Here is a 13,660-nt window from a genome sequence, read left to right as displayed (position 1 = left end):
TGGCCAATAAGAACATGAAAAGAGTTCTGTCATTAGGCATTGGGAAATGCACACCAAAACTACAATGAGATACCACTTTATACCCACTAGGGTGGTTATAATAAAAATCATGGACGACAAGTGTTGGTGAGGATGTAGAAGAATTGGAACCTTTGTACATTGCTGGTGGGAATGTAAAATGGTATGGCTGCTCTGGAAAACAGCTTGGCAGTTCCTCAAAAAGCCAAACAAAGCCAGCAATTTCATTCCTAGGATAATGAAAATATACGTCCACACAAAGTTTGCACATGAATGTTTATGGCAGCATTATTCATAATAGCTATAAATTATAAACAGTGGAAATGTCCATAAACTGATGAGTAAACAAAATGTGGCATATCTGTACAACTGAATTTTTTTCAGCCATAGAAGGAATGTGGTACTGATAGATGCTACAACATGAACCTTAAAAATACTATGCTAAATGAAAGAAGGCCACATATGATTCCATTTATGTGAAATGTATAAAATAGGCAACTCCATAGAGGCAGAAAGTAGATTAGTGGTTGCCAAGGGCTGGGAGTAATGGGGAGTGAGAGCTAATGAGTATGAGGTTTCTTTTGAAGTAACAGAAATGCTCTGTAATTTGATAATGGTGATGGATTTAACTCATATGCTTATCACCATCGCCTCCCAAATCCTTAAAAGGATTTAAAAATAAAGTTGAGGAAATTTTCCCAGAAAGCAGAACAAAAAGATAAAGAAATATAGTAAAGGAAAATAAAATTAAAGGACAGCTCAGGAGGTCCAATATTAAAGTAATCAGAATTCAGGAAACAGAGAAGAATAAAATAGAGGGAATTAGTGAAAGTCTACATCCCAAACGGTGAGATACCCTTCCAACTCCCCTTCTCCCACTTAGCTCTAGAAGGCTACTAGCTTATCTCCAAAGGCAGGAGATTGGAGAATTCTTTTCAGGAGAAAAGGACTGATTTAAGAGAAAATATCTAAAATAATCAGATTTATTTTATCTTAACTATAATATTTTTAATTTCCAAAGACTTTCTCTTGTTCATTTCTATAGCATCTTGTTTTTATTTCATTGACGGAACATCTGGTTTTTTTTTTTTAAGATTTATTCTTTTATTTAAAGATTTATTTATTTTATTTGAGAGAATGTGCGTGGGGGTGGGGGAGGGGGAATTGGTGGGCTGGCAGAGGGAAGAGAAGGAGAGAATCTCTAGCAGACTCCTCACTGAGCATGGGGCATCTCTAGCAGACTCCTCCCTCCTGGGGCTAGATTCTACAACCCTGAAAGCCAAAATCAAGAGTCTAATGCTCAACCAACTGAGCCACCCAAGCACCCTGAAGATTTTTATTTTTAAATAATCTCTACACCCAACATAGGACTCAATCTTACAACCCTGAGATCAAGAGTCACATGCTTCACCCACTGAGCCAGCCAGGCATCCTGATGTAACATCTTTTCTATCTTTGAAGAGATAGAGTTTTATTCTTATATCTAAATTGTGTTCATTTTCTCCAATTCCTTTTTTACTAACTCAGATTTTTTTTGCTCTTGTATTAGAGTCTTTCCTGAGTATCCAATCACTCTTGAATATCCGTTTATCTTAACAAGAGAGGCACTGAAAAAGTGAGAGGAAACTGTGCACTGGTAGGTCTTAAAGACTAATGGGCATCATGCCATAGTGATTGGGAAGCAGGCTGGCACTTCCACTGAGAGAGCCTCAAATGTCAGTGTCTTCAGTACCTACAGCCATAAAGGATGAACTTATCAAGTAATCATACAACACAGTTCCTTTGGATTTCCAGATTGAAGTAGCCCACCAAGTCACATTGTAATGAGATTTCAAAAACCAGAAATCCTGAAAGTGTCCTAAAAGGAAAAAAAAAATCATAACGAAAGGATCAAAAGTCAAATGACATGAGGCTTCTCAGGAGAACATGTGAAACTAGTAGACAATGGAACAATTGATATTTTCTGAGGAAAAGGATCCTCCTCTGAGAACTTAACACACAGCCAAATGATCACTCAAGATGAGAGAAGACTACAAATGTTTTCAGACTTTCAAAATCTCAAAATAGGAACACTCCACGCACCCTTTCTCTTGAAGCTACCAGAGAATAATGGTCCCATAAAGGTAGCTGTGTGGCAGGCTTGGAGAGCAACCCAGTATGGATGGAACAGGGGTCAGAGGGCTCCTGGGGGGTTGCTAGAAGATAAAAATGAGGATTGCCTCCCATGTAATCACACTGAGAGGTAATTTTACAGCTCTGATCAAGAAATGAAAACAATGAAAAGAGGTAATTCTTAACTCCAAGAAAAATAGAAAGCTGTACAAGAAATAAAGGCACATGGCTCATCTGTAAACATAAAGTCACACTAGCACAAGTAACTACTACTGAAAGGAAGGCCAAAGCTGGGCATGAGGGTGGGAGTGAGGGTGAAAGAGAGTGAAATTTGTCTTTTTCATAGCAGGAAGTCAATAGTTAATGATAATGATTAATGTCTCAAACTAAAAAAACCCAAAGAGTACTATAACCCCATTATATGTGTAAAAGGAGGCAGACACCAGAGGCAACAGTTAAAAGAACTGGAACTGCTGTCTGGGGGGAATGGGGAGCCAGGGGGAAGGGTGGGGCAGGAACCCCTGTTTGGGTACAAGCTCTGTCGTCCTGTTTGGCGTTAAAAACTCTGTCTTTGTGTTAACTCTGAAACAAATGAAATTTAAATTAAACAGCAAGCAAGCTGGCAAAGGAGGCTCCTGGCAGTAGCTGTGGATGATGGGAAAAGGTGCTCTGGCTGCCTCAGATCTGTTCCCAAAGGGCTGGATGTCCCCAGAGTGGCAGAGGACAGATGGTATGGGAGGGGCCAAGGGGGCTTCATACCTTTTCTCAGGCGTCTGCTCAGGGAATGAAAGTGGTAGCTATGAGCTCAAATTGGGTCAGATTTTCCAGCTGCAACCTGCACTTTAAAAGAGAAGACATGATGCCAAGACTCTGGCATTGCGTTTCTGTCAGATTTTGCATGGTGTTGGAAGATTCCTAATTTCTCCAATTCTTCAGATGTGTTTTAGTGAGAAGCTGAGAGAGAGCAGGGGCCTCCTAAGGAAGCCACTGTTTTTTGTTTGTTTGTTTTTTGTTGTTGTTGTTGTTGTTTTCAGAAGCCACTGTTTTTCACTGGATGTCCAGGTTCTTCTTTCCACAGCGGCCTAAGCAGGTAGGTTTTTTTCTCTCTTGCTTGCTTAAATTGAGGAAGAATTGCATACAGTAAAATATCAGATATTAAGCGTACAGTTAGTGAGTTTTGACAAAGATATACACGTGTATAACTGATGCCCCAATCAAGTTAGAAAGTACAGCTGTTACATGCCCCTGTAACCCTTCCAGTGCCCTGTAAGAGGCAACCCTTATCCCAAAATACATTCCCAAGAAATGGCTTTGCCTGTTCTTGAACTTCATATGAATGAAATCATACCACAGTGACTCTTGTATTTGATTTCTTTCACTCAACGTGGTATTATTAAGATTTATCTGGGTGGTTGAGTGGATCAGTAGCTCACTTCTTTTTATTAATGAGTAGTATACTAATGGATAAATATAATGCAACTCGTTGATCCATTTTCTGAGCAAGTTTCTTCTTTCCGGTGACCAGCCTTGTTCCTGTGCTGGATCAAGTCTTTGCGTGGCACTTACAGTGTTTTTTTTTCCCACTACTTGGAGTTAAAGAGTAAACAGCAAGGCTTTTTAAAAGAGCAGCACCATTTACACACATGCTATAAATTAAAACCAGATGTGATACATGTTCATTTAGGTTAAGGCTATTTCTACACCTGGAGGAGGTCAGTTAAAAATCTGTGACTATAACCTGCACATGAGGTAGCTCAAGTCTGGATCAGGTTTTTTTTTTTGCCGTGAGGGGAGAGAGGGAAGGATGGGCAGGATAAATATTTCACAGGAAGATTCAGCAAGGCTTTGTGTCAGAGTAGATGTATGGGATGAAGGAGCAGGATGAGACAAATCCAATTCAAAGTGGTCATCAGCCGGTTGAGTCCTTCTTCTCTTTACAACTTGGGCCAATTGGTCCCTCTGCAGGCTCTGTCCTGTTAGGGAATTTAAGGAGCCCTGGTTCAGTGGCCGAGCTCACCTTCTAGGCCCAGTGTACCTTAAGTCCTGCTCCTTGTAGCTAAATTCTTACCACACACTGTGGCGTTTTTTTCAAGGCATGGTGAGATTGTGAAAAGAACACTGAATTTGGAACCATGTGAACACAATACTTTTAAAACAAGTAACCCCTTAACATGATCAAAGAAACTAGCTCTGTAAAGGGTTTGGTGCTCTAGGCTGCTGAAAAGGATGGATGCCAGAGCCTAGCTCCCTCCTAGAACCTTGAAGTCCATTAGCCCGCAAGTCCTGTCACTCTGGGATAAATGGATGATAGGGAACTATTTCAGCCTAATGAGAAAAATAGATTGCTTGGGTTGCAGTGGGAAGAACTCGGCTCCAAGAGTAAAAAGATCTGAATTCTGGTCCTGTTTTTACTGTGTAATTTAAGTTTTTTTCCCCTCTCTGTGTCTTCTGTTGAATGAAGGAGCAGGACTGCATGATCTGCTTCTGGCTCTGACATACTAGAATATAATACTAATTTCTAAGGAACAGTGGTTATCATGATGTGATATCTGTAAAGGATTTACTAGGGGCATCTTTATATCTAAGACAAGATACCTTTTTCCCTTTGATGCTTAAGTGAATATCCAGAAGTGATGGATTAAGTGGAGTATTCCTGGAGAAGGAGATTTGAATCATGGTTCAGTAGTAATACTGGTGCTATCCCAATGTTGTTTGTTGTTGATATCTGGATGAGGGTGTATCAATGATATTTTGTGAAGATAGGGCACTTTATATGGATATCAATGAACAGGATCTCAAAGATCATATAGTTCAAATTCTAAGAAGAATAAAAAATGAATCTTGGTGCCAAGGAACTCACCTTCTAGTGACATGCTTCATTCCATCTTTATATTGCTCAAATCACTAGGAAACTATTCATTAGGTTGAGCTGAAATCTTGATTTCATATAGGTATTAGTCCTAGCTTTGCCCTCTGGAGCTACAAACTATACCTGTGTTCTTTCTGGCCACAGTTGCAAACTACTGAAATGCAGGCCAGTATTGGGCCATGTCTTATTAGCAATTCATGGCATTTAAAAATATCTCATTTAGTTTCCAATGTTAAAACATCATGAGACTTTTTTTTTAAATAAACTGCTTCTGGCTCTCTTGAAAGATAAAAAAATCTGTATCATTTCCTTCTCAATATGATTCTTCCCATTTTTTAAATTAACAATTAAAAGTTTTGCTCCAGTCTTCATCTTCTCTGCCTCTGCCAAGGTGCTTTGGGAGAGACTGATCCCATCCTGGTTCCATAATAGGGCATGAAAATTTATCCTAATTTATCATCAGAGTCCCACCTCATCACATTTGTTGATTCAGAAGCCAGCATTGTCTTAGACTGGGTTCCCTGGAAACAGAACCTGTGATGGAGAGTAGCACACACAAAGTTTGCTGAGGAGTGTTCTTAGGACATAGACCTATGGGGACATGAGGACAGGGTGGACATGGACAGAAGCTGATCAACTAACTGACTAGCAATGTAGTTCAACCAAGGCCTCAGCTGATCCCACCAGGGACTTGAGAATGTGGATGGCCCTTCAGAATTGTCCCAAATTGAAGTATAGGGCCCAGGTTCATCAGCCAGCTGCTAGCCTCAGGTGGCACCCTGGGGGAGGGCGGTGTAAAACCTTAGGAGAAGTGGTTTCCTGAGACTTGAGACTGACTGCAAGAATATTCCCAGCATCTGAGAGTTGACTAAGTCTTCCCTGAAGAGAGGAACTGAACGGAGCTCCACAGTATCCACTATAGGCTCATGACCCAATCTAAACTAACAGGTTTGCTGAGGCCCCTGAGAAAAAGGTTTCCAGAAATGATCTTGATCTGTCTGGAGTGGGCAAGGACCCCAGGGACTGTTGGCAACCATCTCACATGGAAGTTGGCATTGATGGCACTGGTGTTCTGCTGAATCAAACCCACCCTGAAGCTTGAATTACCTTGGACTGTTAGTGTGAGCTTTAATGTTAAGTCAGTTTTTCAGCTGTGTTTTGGTTACTTACAAACAAACATACTTTGACACATCCTTCCAACCTGGAGCTGCATTCCTGGCAGTCACCTGCTAAGTAGCAGCTGTCTCCCTTTCAGATGGGTCACTTGGTTTCCAGTTTACTGGTGCACACCCAATTTTTAGGGGAGGTAGTGGAGAGCTAAATTTTAATCCTCTAATAGTAGGAACTCAATATGTAACGTCTAAAGTAGAAAAATCAAGAAATGGCAACAGAAACATGTGTTTATAAATATGGAGGTAAACACCAGAAGCTAAAAAAGTTGGCAGTAGCTACCTCTGGGAAGATCTATCAGGGTGGTGAGGAATAAGAAATACAGCTGGTTTTTGTGGAAAGGCTTGACATGCTCTTTGGTTTGAGACTCTGTGTATCCCCTGTTGAACATGCATGCTCTGGGGCATCTTGCACTGCTCAATAACTCTCCCACCTCTTAATTCTCCTGCCTTCTTCTGGCCTTTCTCCTAGGTAGGGAGTTTCCTTAGTGCTGGTTGAATAATCATCTTAAGCTACCCCCTCTCTCTCTCTTAACTTATTCTCTCTCTCCACTTCTGGAGACCTCTTGCCCTGCTCCTGATCTCTTCTCTTACGCTCCAGGGCTGTGTCTCTTCTACAGGACCACCTGGCAGTTCCCCAGCCCTATCTCTAACTTGCACAGGGAGATAGCCAAGGTCTCTCCCAGCTCTAACACTGTGAAGTCTAGAAAATGCATGTAAACATTTAACAAGTCACAAGAAGAGCACTCTTACTAACTCAATGTTATTAGCCATTTTTTCTTTTATCAGAACAGGCATTTATTGAGCACTAACCATGTGCCAAGTTTGATAACAGATGCTATCACATGGTTTTACTGTCACATGGCTTAGCTGTTTTAACATCTCTTCATGCCCTAAAGTTTTTGTTTCCCCAGGTGACCCATCTATAAAATGCATATAAAGTTGGAAGGATTAAATGAGTCAATGTTTGTAAAGCCTTTTAAAAAGTACTTAATAGGGGCATCTGGGTGACTCAGTCAGTTAAGCAGCTACCTTCAGCTCAGGTCATGATCCTGGGGTCCTGGGATGGAGCCCCAAGTCGGGGAATCTCTGCTAAGCAGGGAGTCTGTTTCTCCCTCTCTCTCTGCCCCTCACCCCACTCATTCTTTCTCTCTCGCTCACTCTAAAATAAATAAAATCTTAAAAAATAAAAATAAAAAGTACTTAATATAAAGTTATTAATCGACACAACATTGGGAGAGCTGTAGGGGTGTGGGATGGGGAGTATGTGTATGTACTGGGCTTTTAGGGTAATGAAAAATACTCCCGCTTTTAAGAGTCACCTTTTAGGAGAGACAAACACATTAACAAAAAATGACGTATTGTGAGTAACAGTGATACAATTCCTTATATCAGGAATATGAATTAAGGAATATGACCAAAGTACTCTAAGAACCCAGACTGAGGGAAGGGGCCAATTCTTCCTGGGGTGGCAGTAGAGATCCAGGAAAATTTCACTAAGGGAGCGTCCTTTTCAATGGGCTTTAAAGAACAAATAGTAGCTTTCCAGTCAATAGAAAGGATACAGCAAAAGGATAAAGCATTAGGCAAAGTCCAAAGAAATGGTTTTGAAGAGCCTGGCATATTCAGGGAATAAGAAAAATGTTTCTTGCTTTAAGAATTGTAGCTATTGGGGTGCCTAGGTGGCTCAGAAATTTAAGCGTCCGACTCTTAATTTTGGCTCAGGTCATGATTTCATGGGTCATGAGAACTGATCTAATGGGTCATAAGATGGAACCCTGGGTATGCAGGCTCTGTTCTTAGCAGGGAGTCTGCTTAAGATTCTTTCTCCCCCACTCTCTGCCCCTCCCCCCACTCAAATAAATAAATCTTAAAAAAAAAAAAAAAAGAACTGTAGCTATTGAAAGGCCTTGCAAAGAGGAAAGCTTTCAGAACTAGAAAACCCTCAAGCTTCAAAATTCTAGGTAGGAAGAATTTCTCTTATATGGTACAATGTGTAAACTTCACTCTCTTTTTTGCCTTTAAAAATTATGGTAAAATTCACATAACATAAAGTTCATCTTAACTCTTTGAAAGTGTACAATTCAGTGACATTTAGGACATTCATAACCACTACCACTACCTAGTTCCAGAACATTTTCCTTACCCCAAAAAGAAACCCTGTACCCATTAGGCTCTCCCTTCTGACCTCCCCTGATCCCTAGCAACGCTTATCTGTGTTCTGTCTCTACAGATTTGCCTGTATGGGACATTTCATATAAGTTGAATCATATAGTATGTAGTAGTTCCATACCATGATAAGACAAATATCATCTTAATATTATTATACAAATAATTTGGCCTTGTGGACCCCCTGAAAGAGTAGCAGGATCGCTGAGAGATCTGCAGAACAGGATTGAGAAATGACCATCTAGGTCATCCAAGGCGTGGAGTTAGAGGTCCCCATTACAGCTTCTCTTCTAGCACAAGGTGGTTGTGCCCCATGTCAAACCTAAGACCTCCCCCTCCCAGCTCCTCACCTCTTTTGTAAATTCTTCCAGTAATTTTCTGCAGTTGAGGTGAGTAATATAGTATAATAGGTTCATACCTAAACTGCTCAAAGTAATCAAACAACCAAATGGGGACACATATTTATTAGTAATAAATCTGAATGTGGTAACAAACAAACAATTATACCACATACTTACTTCCAATAAAATTCTGATCACTTCCTGCCACTCTCATTGCAGTTTATAATCATAGTAATTACCTTTTACCTGTGACAAGAGCCGTCATGTATTTTTGAATATCAAGCAGCAGCCATGCTATAAATTGCTAGCCCCTTTCTCCTCTAATGATAACAGCTTATTTTTTCTTAAGTATTCTTCTCAGAGTAATTAGCATGCTTATTATACAGCATATTCAAATGTTAATGTGCACACTGCACTGACGCTATTGTGAGACCCATTTTGCTCAGGAGCTAAAATTATGTTGCCATTCTGCTTGGTGCTAGAGGTTCTGTGCCTAAAACCTGTTTTCCACATGCAAGGAGCCAAGGTTATTTAATTAGAATGCTGAGCTAGAATGAGAAGAGTCTGACACTTAATATAGAACCTGCAAAGCTAAATGGGGTCAGCGAGTATAGGGCCTACACATTTGAATGAGCCATCCATCACTATAGAGACAATCAATATTTGAGCAGTCTGGCTTTGGGGCATGTTTAACATCGTTCCTCCAGGGGCGCTACCAAACTCTGCCTCTGCAGGTTAAAACACCAGAAATCACCGTTCAGTTGGAATCATTTTCCTCACACTGAGCTGAAGTCTGCTTGAATTTTCACTCTTCAGTGGTTGGTTTTTTGTTTTTGTTTTTGTTTTTGCTCTGCCCTTTGAAGCCCCAAAGAGCATATCTGCTTTCTGTTCTGTAACTTCCCTGCAGAGACTAAGGATGGTGACCTTGTCCCTATGGTCTGTTCTCTCAAGGCTCAGGGACCCAGTTCTTTTTTTTTTTTTTTTAATTTTTATTTATTTATGATAGTCACAGAGAGAGAAGGAGAGGCAGAGACACAGGCAGAGGGAGAAGCAGGCTCCGTGCACCGGGAGCCCGATGTGGGAATCGATCCTGGGTCTCCAGGATCGCGCCCTAGGCCAAAGGCAGGCGCCAAACCGCTGCGCCACCCAGGGATCCCATGGGACCCAGTTCTTATATCATGGGTTACCAGTCCTTTTCCCACTGTGGCTAGTGTTGCCCCCACTTTTTTTTTTTTTTTCTAAATGAGACATTCAGAACCTGAAACAGTGATCCAGGTGTAGTTGGATTGGTGTGGAAATGCACAGATCTCTCTTGGATGTGATTCTACAGTGCTTTCCTGGAGCATATTACCTTTCTTGTTATCTACCACTGATTGATCATCAGCAAAAACCACCAAACTTTCTAAACCATGTATTGGTACACAGGCAATTAGCCATTTAGATCCAAATACAGGATCACGGATTTGTTATCATCGCATTTTGTCATGTTAAATTTGACCCAATGCTTTGGCCTATCAAGAGCCTTTTTTTTTAAATCTATCCTGAATCTATCCTTTTCGTCCAAAATGTAATCAACCTACCAATACTGCTATCTTTACACATATCAGGATTAAAAGCAACTGACAGAAAAGGCCTCAGGATGGAACCCTTCACCTGCTATCAGAGACTTCAAAGTATTCACTCAACCTGTTATAACCCTTCCTCCGTACTCTTCTTTTCTTTCAACTGTCTAATCCTCTAACTCAAGTTGTTAAGGAGGGAAAACATCAAATAATCCATGTCACTAACTGGCCAAGTAAAGTGACCTGGAAAAGAAACCAAGGAAAAGGAGTGAATAAGGACTGTTGAATAGCCTGATGTGACAGGACAGGATTCTCTGAATCCTTCTTGAGCTAGGTCCACACACCGGGACAAATTGAGGAGGTACTAAGGCATGAGCAAAATGGAAGATAGTCTAGGGTTCTGTTGTGATGAGATAGAGAGGAAATCAATAACCAGGAAATAGAACCAGTGTTGGAAGCTGGGAGATAGCCAGTTAGTACATCAAACTGGAAGGACTAGGCAGAGAGAACAGGGACAGGGGAGGATCACAAGGAGAATGAAGCAAAGAATGGGCACGTAAAACAGAATCTGGACATGCTAAATGCACTCCAGAGCTGTGTTGTTCAATACGGTAGCCACTAGCTATAGGTGACAATTTACATTTAAAGTAATAAAAATTAAATTAAAAATTCAGTTCCTCAGTTGCATTGGTCATATTTCAAGTGTTTGATAGCCACATGTGGCTAGTGGCTACCATATTGGTTGGTACAGAAGACCATTTTCATCATTGCAGAAAGTTCTATTGGACAGCTCATCTCTAGAGCACTCTAGGTGCCAAACCAGGTAAGATATCATTTTAGTGCATTTGTTTTTCCTTTGCTTTCCTTCAAGACCCAGCTCAAATATCAATTCTTCTGGGCATTTGCCCCATGCTTGGTCTGTAACTGTATGCCCTGGGCAGCAGAACATTCTGAGCTATGCAGTTCTTGGTGATAATGCATAGATCTAGATGGGACTTGGCATGGAGATCCTAGCATGGGCATTTGCCCAATCCTTAACCAAAATGTGGCTTTTTTTCTGTTTGGGGAAGGCATTCTCCTTGACAAAGCAATTAGTTTTGGGACTAAGACACGTGGAGCAGGAGAGAGGGAGGGAAGAATACTGGCCCAGTCAGCCAGATCTGCTGAATCCACCTCTGCAGCTATGAAAAACCATTTGCAAAAAAGCTTTTGACCTCCTGTCCACAAACATTATGTAGGCCATCTTGGCTAGGCAGTCAAGAAGTTGAAGTCAAATTGATGCAAGATATCTTGTCATCGTACCTGTAGGCCCTCACTAAATTTCCATTCTGCCTTCTTTCTTTTTTAATTTCCTGTGCCAGAAGCTCTTAGACTTTCTCATAATAAGGTCTATCAATTCTGCCTCCTAAAATCTCCCTAGGATCTGTCCCTTCCCTCAATATTCTCAGTTAATTTATCTTCTCTCTCCTTTCTCACCCAGCCCCCACCCCACCACCTAAATGTTCTTACGAACCTTACCTGACCATGACACTCTCCTCCCTGAAATCCTTCAGTGGCTCCCATGACATCATAAAGGCCTGCTGCTCAGGGCCCCACTACCCTTCTGGTTTCTCTTTGTTGTTGTTTTTAATATTTTATTTATTTATTCATGAGAGACACAGACAGAGACAGAGACATAGGCAGAGGGAGAAGCAGGCTCCCTGCAGTGAACCTGATGCGGGACTCAGTCCTAGGACCTCGGAATCACAACCTGAGCCAAAGGCAGACGCTCAACCACTGAGCCACTTAGGGGTCTCTACCCTTCCGGTTCAAGTCTTTCTGCTCTCTGACATGTAGCGCACACTCCAGCCCAGAACCACGGTGTCCTCCTGCAGCTCTGTACCTCTCTACTTGCAGCTCCTCCTGTCGGAAATGCCCCCGCTCTTGCCCCTTGCGGAATTTCTACACCCCTGTTAAGATTCCATTTAAATCTCATCTCCTCTGAGAAGTCTACCCAGGGCCCTCAGACAGACTTAAGTGATCCATCAGCTATGCCCACTGTTCCGGCTTTGGTCAGAACACATGCTGTGTATGACACTCATGAGTCTGTTTCTCCTGCTAAACTGTGAGGTCTCAGGGGAAGGCAGCATGTCTGACTCATCTCTTATCCCCAGTGGCAAGCATAGGACCTGACACATCACAAACATTTACTAAATGCCTGTTCAAGTGAACAACAGTCTATACCATTATGAGGCTCCACGGGGACTGAGAGTTGAGGACTATGTGGATCCTCTGTGAGGGTTGCTACTGCTGGGTTCCTTAGAGGCACCCCTGGATGGGCAGCCCTGCTAGTCCAAGAATGTGGGAAGGAGCAAGAAGACTGCTGAAACCCTCCCACACACTGGCCCTCCCCTGCCCCCGCCCCCACCCCAGGGACAGGCCAGGCACTGTGACCTACACAAGCCCATTCCTCACTTCTCCTGAAAAAGCACAGGATCCCCTAACGAAGGCTCTTGTAGGGACCCACCTGTGGGTAACTCTATAAAGAGAATTAGGGGCAAGGGTGAAAAGCCTCTTTGTAGAATGGAGAGGGATGGAACACTGCTACTCTTGTACTGTATGGGGGATGTCACTCACTGGTGAAGGAAATGTGGGAGGTTGCAGCAACACTTGCTATGTTTTTAAAAGTGCACCATACCTCACGGTTACCAAGACATTCCCACTTGTATCATCTTCTTTAGTCTGTTCTCCACCTTGAGGGCCAAGCAGGAGAGATCTGGGGTTGTCATTTATAGATGTGGAAATGAATAGCCAGAGAGGTCACAATTTTGAGCAAAGACCCATAAAAATGAAATGAGTTGGGACGCCTTGGTGGCTCAGTAGTTGAGCATTGCCTTCGGCTCAGGGCAAGATGGAGTCCACATGGGGCTTCCTTCATGGAGCCTGCTTCTCCCTCTGCCTGTGTCTCTGTCTCTGTGTGTGTGTGTGTCTCTCATGAATAAATAAATAAAATCTTTTAAAAAAATGCAATGACTTACCCAGGGCCATGAAGTAATAATGAGATCTATAATAAATGGGGGTTACTTAAAAAGCATAGGCTGGGTTTCTTTAACAAAATGCTTAAAATCAGATACATGTTCTAGAAAATTGAGCCTGCAGAGGGCTTTCAGGCATCTCTTGGGAAATGTGACCAGATGACATTAAAGATTTCTTCCAGCTATGAGATTCTATGAAATTTAGTGTTTACTGTGTCCCAGGTTCACGTAACTCCATTAAGTACCATTATGAACTCCCTCATAATTCCTAAAATAAATAGATCTCCTGCCCAGCCTGGCATCCCTGTCTGACTTACTGAGAAGTCTCATGCCTACTACGTATGTATTCCATCAACTGGCCATCAATCTCTTCTTTCCACTCCTACTCCCTACAACATAGCAACTC

The 13,660-nt window shown here is 41.9% G+C and overlaps 2 protein-coding genes across 2 annotated transcripts in view; one reads left to right on the top strand and one right to left on the bottom strand.

The window, feature by feature from the left end:
- The window catches only part of ANP32B (acidic nuclear phosphoprotein 32 family member B), a 42,767-nt gene extending 30,949 nt beyond the window's left edge, over positions 1 to 11,818 (bottom strand). The window contains exon 1 of the mRNA XM_072842059.1: positions 11,759 to 11,818. Within this exon, the coding sequence (XP_072698160.1) occupies positions 11,759 to 11,803 (45 nt within the window). The 5' untranslated portion in view covers positions 11,804 to 11,818. The remainder of the gene's footprint in view (positions 1 to 11,758) is intronic.
- HEMGN (hemogen) overlaps positions 3,170 to 13,660 on the top strand; it is a 30,298-nt gene continuing 19,807 nt past the window's right edge. Inside the window, exon 1 of the mRNA XM_072842056.1 lies at positions 3,170 to 3,220. The gene's annotated coding sequence lies outside the window, so the exon portion shown is untranslated. The remainder of the gene's footprint in view (positions 3,221 to 13,660) is intronic.

Source organism: Canis lupus, chromosome 10 (genome assembly GCF_048164855.1).
Source record: "Canis lupus baileyi chromosome 10, mCanLup2.hap1, whole genome shotgun sequence".
In the NCBI taxonomy this organism is placed as follows: Eukaryota; Metazoa; Chordata; class Mammalia; order Carnivora; family Canidae; genus Canis; species Canis lupus.
Note: the sequence above shows the minus strand (reverse complement) of the source record. Positions and strands in the feature narration are given on the sequence as shown.